Below are 15152 nucleotides of genomic sequence, written 5' to 3'. Positions count from 1 at the left end.
TCTTTCTGTTATTATTTATATTTTAGTTCTTTTATAGTCATGAAACATATTTTGTATGATTTAAATTCTTCTAAATTTATTGAGGTTTGTTTTATGGCCCAAAATATGATATATCTTGGTGAATGTTTTATATGCAGTTAAAAAGAATGTTTATTTTGCTGTTGTTGGGTAAAGTGTTATAAAATGTCAAGCAGAACAAGTTAGTTGATAGTGTTCAGATTTTCTATATCTTTAGCTCTTTTCCTGTCTAGAACTTGTTATTGATTACTGAGAAAAAAGTGTTGAATTCTCTACCTGAATTATAGATTTTTGTCTTATTTTAAAGGTCTGTTGGTTTTCACTTCACGTATTTTTGAAGCTCTATTATTAGATGTATATACATTTATGATTGTTAAGTTTTTTAGTGAATTGAACCTTTTATCATTATGTAATGTCCTTCTTCATCCCTGGTAATAGTCCTTCTTTTAAAATCTACTTTTCCTGATACTAATACTGCCACTCCAGTTTGCTTAGATTGATTTGTGTGGTATATCTTATTCCATCCATGTACGTCTTTTTTTTTTTTTCAATTGGGGAAGGGGAACAGGACTTTATTGGGGAACAGTGTGTACTTCCAGGTCTTTTTTTTTTTTTTCCAAGTCAAGTTTTTCTCCTTTCAACCTTAGTTGTGGAGGGCGCAGCTCAGCCCCAGGTCCAGTTGCTGTTGCTAGTTGCAGGGGGCGCTGCCCCCCATCCCTTGTGGGACTCGAGGAGTTGAACCCGCAACCTTGTGGTTGAGAGCCCACTGGCCCATGTGGGAATCGAACCCGCAGCCTTCGGAGTTAGGAGCACGGAGCTCTAACCGCCTGAGCCACCGGGCCGGCCCCATCCATGTACTTTTAACTCATGTATTTCTTTATAGTTAAATGGGGTTTCTTGTAGATATCGTATTATTGACTCTTGCTTCCCCGCCCAGTCTACTAATCTGTCTTTTAATTGGTTGTTGATACAGTTGGATTAAAATATTCCATCATACTACTTGTTTTCTGTTGTCTTCCTCTTTTTCTCCCTTACTTGGATTAATTATGTTTTGTCAGGGAAAAACCTTAACCTCATGGTACCAAAAGTAGACAGTGAGACTTACTGTATCCAATCAAGACAATTTATTATTCCTAGCACACCAAGCAACGTGACCATCAGCATAGTTTTGTGTTGGTTCCCTCAGCTCTGAGTCCCACAGGTGATAACAGTGGTCTCAGGTGCACAGTGGGTTTGTCTTATGGCTGAGAAACCCAGGCCCAGCACTTTTATAGCAAGCCGTACGCAAGCCTGCCTTTGTGCGATGTGATCTCACCTCTCAAAATTGCCAGCTATATTCACAATCCTGAACAAGGGCCCAGATGAAAGAGAAGTCAGGGCCTTGCAATCTTGACATACTCAACAAATCACATTGAACACAAAGAGACCCAGGAGGATACCTCCCGATATTTTTATGATTCCATTTTATCTCTACTCTTGGCTTGTTATTTATACCTCTTAACATTTCTTTTAGTAGTTGCTCTTGCACTTACAATATATATGTTTAATTAATCACAGTAAATCTTTTATTATATTATATCACTTCTTATGTAGCATAAGGACCATTTAACAGTATATTTCTAATTCTTCATCCTATAATTTTTACTATTGTTATTACCGGTATCATACATTTTCCTTTTATGTATGCTATAAACCCAGTGTATTGCTATTGCTTTGTTTTAGACAGTCAATTATCTTTTAAGGTGATTAAAAACAGAAAAATGTCTTATATTTACCTTTGTTCCATCCATTTCCAGAGATCTTCATTTCTATATGTAGATCCAGGTTTCTCTTTGGTATCGTATTTTTTATGCCTCCAGAACTTCCTTTACCATTTCTTTTTCTTTTGTTTTTCAATTACAGTTGACATTCAATATTATTTTATATTAGTTTCAGGTGTACAGCATAATGGTTAGGCATTTATATAATTTACAGTGATTTCCTCCCCCCCCATTAGTCTTGTACCAATTTTACCATTTCTTATAGTGCTGATCTGCTGTTAATGAATTTTCTGTTTTCGTTCATCCGAAAAAGTGTTAGTATCTCTTCATGTTTGAAAGATATTTTGCTAGAATTCTGGGTTGACAGTTTTCACTTTCAGCATTTTAAAGATACCATTCTATTGTCTTTTGGTCGTATAACGTCTCTGATGAGAAATCTGCTGTAATTCTTCTTTGTTCTTCTGTAGGTAGTTTGTCTTTTTCCTCTAGATGCCTTCATGATATTCTCTTTATCTGTGGTTTTCAACAGTTTGAATATGATAGATCATATTTGTGCGTGTGTGTGTGCACGTGTGAGTGTGTTTCTATCTGTATCTCTTCTACTTCTGGCATTCAAATTACACATATGTTAGCTCTTGGATGTTCTGTTCTGGCTTTTTTGTTTCATTTTGTTTCACTCTTTTTTCTCATCCTGTTTCAGTTTGGGTAGTGTCTGCTGACCTATCTTCAAGTTCACTGAGTCTTTCCTCAGCTGTGTTGAGTTTACTGATGAGCCTGCCAAAGGCATTCTTCATTTCTGTTACATGTTTTTAAAAATTTCTAGCATTTTACATATGCCTCTTTTTTATAGTCTCTATCTCTGCTAAAATGCTTCTTCTGTTTATGCATATTGTCCTTATTTTCCAACACGGCCTTTCACATATTGTTGTAGTTGTTTTAAATTCTGTGTCAGGTAACTCAAGGGGGTTATCTGGGTCCCAAGTCTGGTTCTGTTGCTTACTTTGTCTCTTGACAGTAGGACTTTTTGGTTTTTGGTTTTTTAAAGTTGCTTTTTGTAATTTTTTTATTAATTTCTGGACATAATATGTAGAACAGTAGAGACTGAGGACAATATTTATTATGTATGCTTGGAAATTGTCATATCTCTCCTTAGGCCATTAATGTGGAGGATTGAGTCAATCTTGTCAGGAGTTGAACGAGGGTTGGGTTTTGTTGTTTCTATGATTACTTTTAGTGTCTGTGACTTCCACAGATTCTATACTCTCACACTAGACACACTGGGCCTTTAGCAATTCAATTAAAAACTATAGCTTAACTCTTACCTGCTTGCGTGGATTCCTCGTCTTCCTCCTGCTTCACAAGTGTGCCAGTGCCTGCATCCCATTTTTTCTTGGAGGCTCCTGTCCTTCTTTGGAATTCAGGTTAATTTATTGCTCTGCAACCTCAGCTCTCTGATGGGTTCAACAAAAGTTATAATTCTATAGATTACCTAACAACTAAAAAAAAATTATTCATGTGGTAATGATACTCTCCGTAGCTTTCTGCATCTTAGGTGGAAACCAGAAGTGTAAGCCATGTATTTTGTCATTGTTCCTTTCAAGACCTTTTGCCGTCCATTTCTGGATCTCCTGCCTGGGTCTTTCTCTTGGCTGACACCCTTCCAGCGTAGCCCCCAGAATTATTTCTAGCTCGGATTCTTTTCCTCTCTCTACCTTTCCATCTTCTTTTCCATTCTTTTCCTCTCTCTACCTTTCCCTTCGCAAAGTGAGGGGACAGAGGTTCCTGATATGTCACTATCTTGGAGACAATTCAAAATAATCCATGGAGCCCTGTTCCCAGAGATAAGCCTGAAAAGGGGGGAGGTGACTTTGGGATCTGAGTTCTCATCCACTGTACAATGGCTTGGCCTCATTCCTTTGTGCTGGGAAATGAGACCAAGTATTTACTCCATCCATTAATAAGAAATAGGAATCAAACTGACAAAACACTAGTTGGAAGATAAAAACTGAAACAAGATAAAAGGGGAACAGGCTGGGAGTAGGGATTACAAACACAGTCTCTGGAAGCAGCCTACCTGGGTTCGAATTCCAGCTCCATCACTTACTTACTATGGTCTTGGACAAGTCCCTTTACCTCTCTGCATCTTCGTTTCTATATTTGTAAAGTGAAAATAATAGTACTTACCTCACAGGACTGTTAAGAGGATTAAGAGTTAATATATGCAAAGTACTTATAAGAGTGACAGGTACGTAAGCTCTGTAGAAGTATTAACTATTAGAGAGCACTTCCTATAATTTCAGAAATTCATGGATGAAAGCAGTTTACTCCCTTTCTCAGAATCCATTACAATCAGAACAGCTAATGTTTATCGAGCATCTCCAAAGTGTCCAAGTCCTGTACTAAGCATTTTATGTGAATTACCGTGTTTCCCCGGAAATAAGACCTAGTCGGACAATCAGCTCTAATGCATCTTTTGGAGCAAAAATTAATATAAGACCCGATATTATTTTACTATAAGACCGGGTCTTATATAATATAATATAATACAATATAATATAATATAATATAATATAATATAATATAATATAATATAATATAATATAATATAATACCGGGTCTTATATTAATTTTTGCTCCAAAAGACGCATTAGAGCTGATTGTATGGCTAGGTCTTATTTTCCGGTATCTCATAAGAGGTAGGAATTAACTATTCCTACCTAATAGGCAAGGAAATCCAGGATCAGAGAAATTAAGTGTTTTACATAGCTGACTAGATGCAGAACTAGGTTTACAACCCAAGAGGGTCTGACTGCCACGCCTGTGCTTTCAACCACTGCACTTGTTGCTTCCCGTAAACTAGTTTTCTTGCTTTTAAAATAGTGGGAAAGCTGTTTGCTGTATTTATCTCACAGAGTTGTTTTGAGATCCCAATAACAATAGAAGAGGCAGTGCTTTAGGTTTTTGTACAGTGCTGGTCCCCTGACAGGGAAACCTGAACCTGTCATGACTTTTCACTCCTCCATCCCTTTGCACATGCCCTTCCCCCTCATCTCTGCTTGTTGAACTCATTTCTTCAAGACTCAGCTCAAATAGCAGGCCTAGATTTTATTCTAACAATGGAGGGATTTAAGCAGGGGGTGGCACATCAGACTTGGGTTCTGAAATGATGACTGACTGCTGCGTGGGGATTGGAGAGAAGCAGGACCTGAATGAGGACAGGGAAACCATATATTAATAGAAGGCTGCTGTAGGAGCCAAGGGAGAGATGGTGGTGGAAACGGAGAGGAATGGTAGATTGGAAGGATATTTAGGAAAGAGAATCGACAGGAAATGGAGATTTATTTGAATGTGGGCAGCGAAGGACAGGGAGGTGCCAAGGATGAGTCCTATTCTTGACTTGCTGGAGGATGATTGAGTGACCTGCATGGCTGAAGCATCTCCGACAGACACCTCCTCCCACCCCGCCCCCCCCGTCCCCCACCCCCTGGAGCTAGGAGCACCGGAGGAGGAGAAGAAAGAGAATGGGCACAGTCTTGGTCCGGGAGCAACTAGATTGGACACTTCCAGCACGGGTCTGAGCCAGGAGGTGCTGCGAGGGGGCAAGCGTTTCCCCTATTGGCCCGCAGTTGGCGCCTCTCCCCTCCACCCCCGCCAGCCCGGCATGCTGCGCCCTTCTGAGCACCCTGCGGGAGTTGGCTCCTCGCGGGTGTGTAGGAGTGCGGCGCGGCGGCCCACCCCTCCAGCTCTGACCCGCCCCGTCCCGGCGCCCACCCCGCCCAGTGCGCTGGAAAGGCTGGGCGGTGGCTCTGTCCAGTCCCGGAGCCAAGGAACCAGAGGCTGCCGAGTGAGTCCCAGGGTTAGGGGGTGCTCCGCCGCAGTGCACCTGTCTTGACAGGAGGTACGGGGTCGGTGCCCTCCCCCTCCGGCAGTCCCCAGCCTCTCTTCCCCGGCATGCGCCCTCTCGAGATGTGCGCGCATCAGTGTGCGAGGGTGTCGGGGTGCGGGTGCATGCTCGTTGTGTCGGGGTTGTCCTGGAGCAGCAAGTGTGTGTGCCCGGGAGCCCGCGCGTGTTCCTGCAGCGGGTCTGCGCCCGCGGGCGGGGTGCGGCTAGTGGAGCCGAGCGTGCGGAACCGAGCGTGCGGGCGACGGCGGCGGCGGCGGGGAGAGCGCGGAGGAGGCCGGCTGGGCGCGAGGAGGAAGGATGCGAGCCGGGAACTTTTCGGCGGCTCTGGAAGTATGAGCTGTCGCGCCTGAAGGGGCTCCCCCCGGCCGCTGGACAAGAGGCGAGCGCGTGTGCCCGCCGCCACCCCTCCCCCACTTCCGCCTCCCGCCTCTTCCTCGTTCCCGGCTCCCAGGGCCCGTGCGTCCCGGGGGAGACCCGGCGGCGCAGCCCCACCCCGGCCGGCGCGGTTGGCTCCCACGCCCCCGCCGCCGTCTCGCCTGAGCGGACAGATTGAGTCAGCGGGTCCGCGGGCGCGGCAGGTAGGGGCTCCGCGGTGGCGGCGGGCGCAGGTGCTGCGGGGAGGGCTGGTGTGGGGCGGGGACGGCCGGGTCGGAGGGGCCTCTGTCGCCTCCCCTCCATTCCCCCGCGGACGCGGCGTGTCCCTTTTTAGGGAATTCTTTCGCTCTCACTGTCTCCAGTGCGGGTGGGGCAGAAAGAGAGGGTGCTTTCCATTTCACTGGTCCCCCGCCGGGCTCCTGGCAGCCTTCTGCCCCCGAATTTCTTCACCCCTCTCCCCAGCACCTTTAGTCGCGTAAACAACTCCCTTCCTCTCTCTTGCACTCGGCTTCGCGGCCCCCAGGGGGTAGCTCTTTCAATCTTGTGAGATTGATGGGGTTGGGGGAAGGGAAAAGAGAGGGGACGTCCCGGAGCCCCTAGTCCCTGTCACTCCCCTTACCCTAGCCTTCGCCCTCCCCCAACCGCTGCAGGACCAGACGGCCCCAGGGGCCTGGGTATTTTTAGCGTTGTGACCTGGGCCACAGCTCTCAGAGCCTTTCCCAGGAGTCGGCGTCAGCGCCTCCTTCCTCCGCCGCCGCCAGCCGGTGGCCACAGAATCTCCCAACGGTTCTGTGGCCCTGCCAGGCCCACTTGGGTTTGGGTCCCTCGCGGCCCGCCCCAGCGCCTGTGGAGCTGGCCAGGGTCTCGAGTCCACCCACATGTGGAGGGAAAGGCAGTCTACAGAGGAGGAGGATCTGGTCCTCGAGTTAGTTACTCCCTGGCCTCCGGTGATGGGCTCAGAGCCCAGTGCCTGGAAGGAGGCTGAGCTTATGCGACTGAATACAGGGCCTGGGAAGGCCCAGAGCTCTGGTGTTCTGGAAAGCTCTCAGCACTGGGAACCTGGTCTGAATTGGACCCAGGACCTGCCCTTCCAATGACTACTCACTGACTAGTGGGGAGATAAGACAGTGAGATATGTCAGAGGAGAGGAGCTCAAATAGAGAGCTGTGGGAGTACAGAGAAGAGACTATGGATGATTCTCTGAATAGCACAGGTATCAGAGCTTTACATTTTACGGAGCAGTGTCTTGTGTTTGAGGCAGGTAGGATGATTATGGCATTTTCCGATGGGGAGACTGAGGCTAGAAAGATGATTTCCTTAGGAACAAAACTAACTCTGGAAGTCAGGTCTGTAGCTTCAGAGCAGGGTGTGCAGTGGATGGGGGTGATGGTGACGCGGGTATGTGTGTGGGGGGAGAGAGAGAGAGAGAGCTCTAGCTTTTGTCTGGGTTCTGAAGAACGGGCAGGAACTGGAGTTGCAGTACTAGAGGAAGAAGACACTCCACCTTGAGATCTTTGTCCCATCCTCCTCCCTGGCCTTCTGAGGAGATGCCAGGTCCATAAAGTGGAAAAAGTGCCTCCCCTTTCTGGGCCAGACCAGTCCCTCCAACCCCTCTCAGAGGGCATGATTCTGAGATTTGGCCATTGGCGGCGTCTGTCCCCTGAATACAGAGGAGCCTCTCTTGCTGTGCCTGGAACTGGCATCCCCTTTGTGGAGCTAGGGTAAGCCCCGCCTCTGCATGAGACTTGAAGTTTGTGGTAATGGACTTTGTTTCAGGGAAGGGGAAGGAGAAAGCCAAGTCCAGAAGTGTCTGGGCTGGAACCAGAGGCCCCACTACTGGGATGCTGGCTGCAGTGGGACTCCCCAAGCCTAGCCCCCCGCCCCCACTCCCTGCATTCCCTCTCAACTTCATAGCTTGCTCTTCCACCCTCCAGGAGCTGACATGGACCCAAATCCTCGGGCAGCCCTGGAGCGCCAGCAGCTCCGCCTGCGGGAGCGGCAAAAATTCTTTGAGGACATTTTACAGCCAGAGACAGAGTTTGTCTTCCCCTTGTCCCACCTGCATCTTGAGTCGCAGAGACGTAAGTTCTAAGACCTGGGGAGAGGGCCTAGGATAGGGAGGACGTCTTGTAGGGCCCCCTCCTCTCTTATTTTCTTGGCCCTCTGAACTTCTGTCTCTGGACCTGACACATCGCTGACCATCCTACCGCCTGGGTCCTCCTGACTTGCCCCCTTCTTGATCTGCAGCCCCCATAGGTAGTATCTCATCCATGGAAGTGAATGTGGACGCATTGGAGCAAGTGGAACTTATTGACCTTGGGGATCAGGACGGAGCAGACGTGTTCTTGCCTTGCGAAGATCCTCCACCAACCCCCCAGACATCTGGTATGCCCCGCTGCTGGGAGATGGGCACCAGTTAGCCAGGGCCGGATGTCGGGCTCTGGAGTGAGGCTGCAAGGCTGGGCTGGGGAAGTATAGCCGTGGGGGCTGGAAGGGGGCGTTGCCACCAATGAAACAGCTGTTTGTTCTGATTTTAAGGAAGTTGACCCTGAGGGGAACTGGGTTACAGATCCCCAATCCAAGGTTCTAGGAATGCTCAACCCCCTTAGCCTTTGCTAATTTTACATTTGTGAAATTAATGTAATTAAAATAATATAAAAATGTAATATTTACATTAGGTAAGGTAAGCAGTATTAGTCATCTTAATAATATTTATTGAGCACTTTATTAGATTTCTAATACTGTGCTAAAATACTTTACATATATTATCTCAAGCCTTACAATGTCCTATTAGGGCAGGTGGTATTATCTCCATTTATAAAGAAGGAAGTTAGAGAAGTTGTCACATAGCCAGAAGGTGGCAAAGCTGGGTTCAAACCCTGGCTCTGTTACTCCAAAGCCTGTATGTTTAACTTACAAAAGATATTCACTTATTTAAAACTGCTGCTACTGATAGCCTACTACGTGCCAGACATTTTATAAGCATTCTTAGGTTTTATCCTCAAAACCCTTCTGGAATGTAGGTATCCCATTTTTTTACAGAGGAGGAGCAGAGTGCTTGAGAGGGAAAGTGACTTGCCCGAAGCTACTCAGTAGCAAGTAAGTGACAGGTAGAACTCACGCTCTTGCATTGATTGACCTGACTCTGGAGCCCAGACAGGCTCCCAGAAGTAGGAGGAACTAGGAGTCAGAAGACCGGGCTCTTTGCTGGACTGGCTAAGTGACTCTGGACAAGTCCCTGACCCTGTCTGGGCTTCGGTTTCTCCCGGCCAGATCATATCTGAGAGTCCTCTGAAGCCCTGTTTGTGACCCTGACCAGCTCTTCTCTCTGGGCAGGGCTGGACGACCATCCAGAGGAGCGGAGCCTGCCAACGCACATACCAGACAGGACCACATCCCGCATTTCCTCCTCATCTTCTGACTCTTCCACCAACCTGCACAGCCCAAATCCCAGTGACGGCGGAGCAGACACGCCCTTGGCACAGTCTGATGATGAGGAGGGTGGGGGTGATGGAGGGGCAGAGCCTGGAGCCTGCAGCTAGCAGTGGGCCCCCACCTATGGACTGACCGAGCTGGCTATTCTCCACTTGAGACCCTAGGGCCAGCCAGGGTCCTTCAGAGAAGACCAGACTCTCCTTGTAGTAGGCACCACCAGGAGGAAAGGATGGCGGGGTGGTGTGCCTCCCTGGGAATTAACCCTCTCCTGCTTTCCTGCTAACCTTGTCCCGCTGCAACCCTGCCACGAGTTTTTGGCTTACTCCTGAGGTACAGCTTGCAAGCAAGGAGATGGAGATGAGGTAGGACGTGATGCCACTGCTTTTCTTAGCACTCCTTCCTCCCCCAAACTATCCTGCAGCCTTCTAACAGTCTCTCTCTCCTACACCAGTGTCTCTAAATGGATGTGAACTCCTTAGCACTCAAGTGAGGTGGGACTCCGCCATCCTGCTTCCTTACGTCCTCTTTTGGAACAGGGCACGGTGTAAATAATAAACAAATAATACACCAGCCATTCCACTTCATTTTTTCACATTGCAAAGATATCAAACCCACTATATTTCTAATCAACACCATCTTCCCCTACTCATCTACTCCTTTTACTGAAGCAATGCTCACTCCTGTGCTGGGACTTCGGCATCTAGTTTGAATAAGAAGGCGGTACTGTCTTGGAGGAGGACAGCAAGTGAATACCACCCTTCACAGTGTAACACGTAGCATGACAAGGAGCGGCTGTGGTGTCAGAAAGTAGGGGCATCTTAGCCTGTACGGTTGCTGAAGAGCTGATTTTTAAATTGAGATCCAGAGCATGAGTAGGAGGTGAGTAGGAGCTAGCTAGGTGGGGGTTGTAATCCAGGCAGAAAGAGCAGCTTGGGAAGACTTTCAATGGAGAAAAATAGCCTGGAGGAACTTAAAAACACTCAACGTGGCTGAACTGTTGAATTTGAGAAGAAGATGAAGGGAGAGGTAAGACTGACAGAGGTCAAGTCATGAAATGCTTAGAAGCCTGTATCAACTTTCAATTTGGCTGTTCGCAAACTATCAGTGACTTAGGATATACACTTATGTCTTCATATAAAAGAAGTCCAAAGTATAGGGCTCTAGAGCCGCTCCATAGTTAGTGGGCATCAGGGTCCTATTGGGCTCTTTTTGCTCAGCCAGCCCAGGCACATGTCTCGAGTTCTTATTGCTAGTTCATGTCTAAACTAGCTGATGAAGCCCCTGCCATCATGTCCTTGAAACTGGCAGAAAGCAGAAGAAATTGGGGATGGCCAAAGCACACCCAGCTGTCTACTCCCACGTCAAGAAACATACTTGGAAGTTCTAACCAGTACCATCCACTTTCATCTCATTGGCCAAACACGAGAAACGTTTCATTTGTGGACGTTTTGCAGACATGAGGACACAGCATTATCTGGGAGAAAGGAAATTCTGGCCTTTGGAAAGATAACCCTCAAGTCACTGAATTACCAATGTATCTGATTTCTGTACGACCTTTCAAACCTCTCCAACACGCTGGTCACGGGGAGGCTGGGATGGTCCTTTCGTAGGGCACACTGCTGTAATCAGGGTTATGTTACTAAGGAACAAGAGGACGATAGTCTTTGGATAGGTAACTAGCAGATTACACATTAGAGGCCACGTTCGTGAATTTGAACTTTATTGGGAGTAATGAAAGATCACAAATGGGTGAATTTGCCTGTTGAAAAGATAATTCTGGCTGCAGTGTAAAGAATATACTGGAGGAAGGACAGGGTCAGGACAGACATATGACGCAATAATCCATGAAGAGGTAACAGTGGCCCAGAAGATTGTGGTGATCAGTTTAACTGGGTTGAGGCACGGTATAAATAATGACATTCATTCAGTAAACATTAGATGTCAGTGTTGAACATGAGACACTGAGCACGGCCTCGGGAATGTAGTAGTGGCAAAAAGGCCTGCTCTTACGGAGTTTAGACTCCAGTGGGGGCCACATGTAAAACTGCAACTATGACTAGTGCTAGGAAACAGCACTATTCAGAGACGTGACGGAGTGTTTCCCTTGAGGAAATGGCATTTGCTGAGATCTGAAGGATGAGGAGGAGTAACCTAGGCGAAGAATGGCTGGAAGACCTCCTTGTGGAGTACTGATTGGAGGGGACCGAAGTGGGTGTCTGGAAACCAGGAGATTGTAGCCATCTAGATAAGAGGTAATGGACTAGGGTGGAGGTAGTGGGGGATGTAGAAAACTGGAAGGAATGAAGATTTAGGAGGCAAATTCCAAACGGTTTGAGAGGTGGGTGTGAGAAAGGAAGGGGTCAGGAGTGCCACCACTGTTTCTGCCTTTTGCAATAGGATGATTTGGAGGGTGCTTCACCCAGACGGGGAGTTTGGGAGAGAATCAGGTTTGGGAAGGTCATAAATTTGGTTTTGGATGTGATGAGTTTGAGATCTCCAAGAGGACATGTTGAGTAGGTCGTTGGACTCACGAGTGTGGGATTTAGGTGAGAGGATTGGGCTGGAAAATAAATATGTGAGTTATCAATGTATAAGTGGTCAATGAAGCCATGGGTGTGCAGGAGCTTGCCCAGGGGGAGAGGAGAATGAGAGGAGCGGTTATAGGACCTAGCCTTAAGGAACGTGAAGTATTGAAGTCATTTTCTCACATTAGAAAAAAACGAGTCATTCCACCTGCCTTCCTACATCAGACACCACTGATGGGATCAGAGCCCTTCATCCTAAATTCCAAAGCTCTTTGTGCCATCCAGGCTGAGTGACAGGGCTGCAGTCTTCTGATCGTCCCATCCTGCTTTCACTCCCGCAGGAAGCCATTGTAAGTGACAGTTCCTAAGCGCTAGGGAGAGACTTGTGGGAGTTTTGTGCTCCTTTGTCTAAAAGCCTGTGTCCAAGTTGAGGTCATCGTCTAAGCTGGGCCAGGGCCCAGTGTCATGTTAAATTGTGCAGTTTTTCTGGATTGCTTATGACTTTGATGCACACACGGTCTGTGTCCTCTTGTGCCTTTTCCCTTTAGTAGCAAGGCTCAACCTCCTGACTGTGGCTGAGCTTTCTGGGCTGCAGCCCATGAACGCTGCAGCTCTGCTTTGCGGGGGTTCTCAGCTCCCAGGTTACTTCACTTTCCTTGAAGGTGAGTGATGGGAAGCTAGACTAGCTTGATTGCTGTCAGCATGTCAATAAACCTCTTAGTACCACAGGCATGCGATGCTAGGATCTGTGGGGTTTGGGCAGGGAGCCGCCTGGGGAGAGGAATCGACAGCCTTCTGGAGAGGTAGAATTGTTTGTGAGCCTATGGGGAGCCTTCAGTTCAGCTATTATGAGTCCCAGCCCTGCCTGGAAAAGTCTAGGGTCAGCTGAGACCCCAGGACCACTTCCTGGTTGGACAATGACCTCTTCTTCTGCCAAACCACAGGGGCTTGGCTGGCCTTCAGAGCCAGCAGCACCAGCTGTCTGTTTTTTGAGGCAACACAGTGCCCTTGGAGATGGGAGGAGGATTTGGTGCCAACTCCAAGGCAAGCAGCCCAGCTTTCAGTCTCCAGGCCACCGTGTGGCTTCTTCTGTCTGTTGTATAGACTTGTCATAGTCTCTGGAGAGGAGGGAAGAAGACGAACTCATTCTGCAGAATCCTGTACTGTGGAGGACACAGGAGGGACCACAACCCAGGGGAAGATTCTCTAGGAGGCTCACGCTGTAGCGGTCCCTAGGAGTGCACAGAACTCGGTTCTGTGAATAGCATGGCAATGTGGCAACAACGTGGAACTGCTATAATGTTGTCTGTTTGTTCGTTCAAACGTTACCGAGCACCTACTATATGCCAGCCTTCTTGCTTGGGCAACAGAAATACTAAGGTGACCAAGAACTCTTCCAGGAACAGATGTGGCCAAGGATAATGGAAATATAATGTGGGCCATAGCAGAAATGCACCGAGGATGGTAGCACACCAGAGGGAGAAGCTAAGTCTTCTCTGCAGGTGGCTGGGTCTTGAATGATGAGGACAGGCAATTTCAAAAGGAAAGAAAATGCAGAAATACAAAATAATCATAATGGTGCAGCTACTTGCCCCCCCTTATTGTGCCTCCCTCCCACTCCAGTTCAAGCCATTGCTTCTCAGTCTAGTTATATAGGACACAGCTCCCTGGCCCATGCTGGTATTATGAGCCTTGTACTCCCCCTGGCTGAGGCAGTCGATAGCTGGTCCGCTCATGGCAGCCCACAGAGCCCACAGAGCCCACAGAGCCCACAGAGCCCACAGAGCCCACAGAGCCCACAGAGCCCACAGAGCCCACGGCAGGCCACAGCAGCCCAGCTCCAGGGAGAGCTGTTGTTCGTAATCTTAGCTGTAGAGGGCGCAGCTCACTGGCCCATGTGGGAATCGAACCTGCGACCTTAGCCTTAGGAGCAGGGCACTCCAACCACCTGAGCCAATGGGCTGGCCCCCCCCTTTTTTTTTTTGATATGGATCATGTGGTCTCTAGTCTTGGCTCCATCACTCACTGTGATCTTAGGCAATTATCTCAGTTTTCTGTACCTCAGTTTTCTCATCTGTAAAGTGGAAATAATAGTCCCTACCTCAAAGAGTTGAGTAAACGTTAGTAAATGTTATTAAGCAGTTATTACATTCCAGATCCGACGTGTACAAAACTTTTAATCCTTGCAACAACACTGAAAGTAGGTTTATCCATTTTATAGAAGAGGAAAAGTGACACTCAGGTTGCTCACGCTCATATGGATTAAAGGCTGATGTGGGGATTTGAACCCATATCTATCTGACCTCTAAACTCACGGCTGTCCTTCTGCTCCCTGTCTAGTGGGACAGGAATACTGGATATAAGTAGAATGAAGTCATAGTGAAATAAAAACACCTTTTTGACACTTCATCCCTGGCTGGGGTGTATCTTGGCAGACCTTCCTGACACTAATTTGGCTCTTCATAGAAGTATGGTTGTGAGTGGTACCAAGACACAGTGTGCAAAATTCTTCAAAAATGTGTTCCCCATAGGGCAGCTGGGAAAACTAAAGCAGGAATTTAGCACTGGAACTCCTACAACTCAATAATAAAAAGGCGAACCAGCCAGTGAAAAAGAGGGGAGTGTGCAAAAAGTTTTTAATAGACGCTTCACAAACGAAAATACATAAATGGCGGATAAACACATGAGAAAATGCTCAACATCATTAAGTACCAGGGAAACGCAAAGTAAAACCATAATGAGATACCATTACATACATACCCACACGGCTAAAACGAAAAACTCCAAAAAATTCAAAACCAACGTTGACCATTCAAAACAATGTCTCATACATTGTTGGTACAAGTATAAAATGATACATTTTGGAGAAAGGTCTGGCAGTTTCTTATAAAATTAAACATACACCTACTCTTTGACTACTAAATATTTATCCAAGGTAAATGAGAAACATTTGTCTGCAAGTTAAATTGTACAGCGGTCTAGTTCATAATAACCAAAAACTTGAAAGAGCTTAGGTGTCCGTCAACAGAAGAATGGATAAACTATGGTATATTCATAGAATGTAATACTACACAGCAGTAACAAGAAACAAAATGCTGATACATGCAAGAACATGATTTTCAAAAACATTCTTCC

At 47.1% G+C, this 15152-nt stretch overlaps 1 protein-coding gene across 4 annotated transcripts; it reads left to right on the top strand.

The window, feature by feature from the left end:
• Positions 1-5443: 5443 nt before the first annotated feature.
• Positions 5444-10060, top strand: DBNDD2 (dysbindin domain containing 2). 4 transcript variants are annotated; one of them, XM_033094769.1, is made up of 4 exons: positions 5444-5622; positions 7992-8138; positions 8305-8442; positions 9394-10060. In XM_033094769.1, the coding sequence occupies exons 2-4, from the start codon at positions 8000-8002 to the stop codon at positions 9597-9599; spliced, it is 483 nt and encodes a 160-aa protein (XP_032950660.1). In that variant the 5' UTR covers positions 5444-5622; positions 7992-7999; the 3' UTR covers positions 9600-10060. The 4 variants fall into 4 exon arrangements, with proteins under 4 accessions (XP_032950660.1, XP_032950659.1, XP_032950658.1 ...); XM_033094768.1 differs by having other exon boundaries at positions 5444-5676; XM_033094767.1 differs by lacking the exon at positions 5444-5622 and adding an exon at positions 6115-6260.
• The last annotated feature ends 5092 nt before the right edge of the window (positions 10061-15152 follow it).

Source organism: Rhinolophus ferrumequinum, chromosome 23, assembly GCF_004115265.2.
Source record: "Rhinolophus ferrumequinum isolate MPI-CBG mRhiFer1 chromosome 23, mRhiFer1_v1.p, whole genome shotgun sequence".
In the NCBI taxonomy this organism is placed as follows: Eukaryota; Metazoa; Chordata; class Mammalia; order Chiroptera; family Rhinolophidae; genus Rhinolophus; species Rhinolophus ferrumequinum.
Note: the sequence above shows the minus strand (reverse complement) of the source record. Positions and strands in the feature narration are given on the sequence as shown.

Bases quoted from the DNA above. Each gene is read 5' to 3' on its own strand.
- DBNDD2 (XM_033094769.1), top strand. From the start codon at position 8,000: ATGGACCCAAATCCTCGGGCAGCCCTGGAGCGCCAGCAGCTCCGCCTG. The intron at 8,139-8,304 runs GTAAGTTCTAAG...CTTGATCTGCAG, and splicing joins GCATCTTGAGTCGCAGAGAC to CCCCCATAGGTAGTATCTCA. The intron at 8,443-9,393 runs GTATGCCCCGCT...CTCTCTGGGCAG, and splicing joins ACCAACCCCCCAGACATCTG to GGCTGGACGACCATCCAGAG.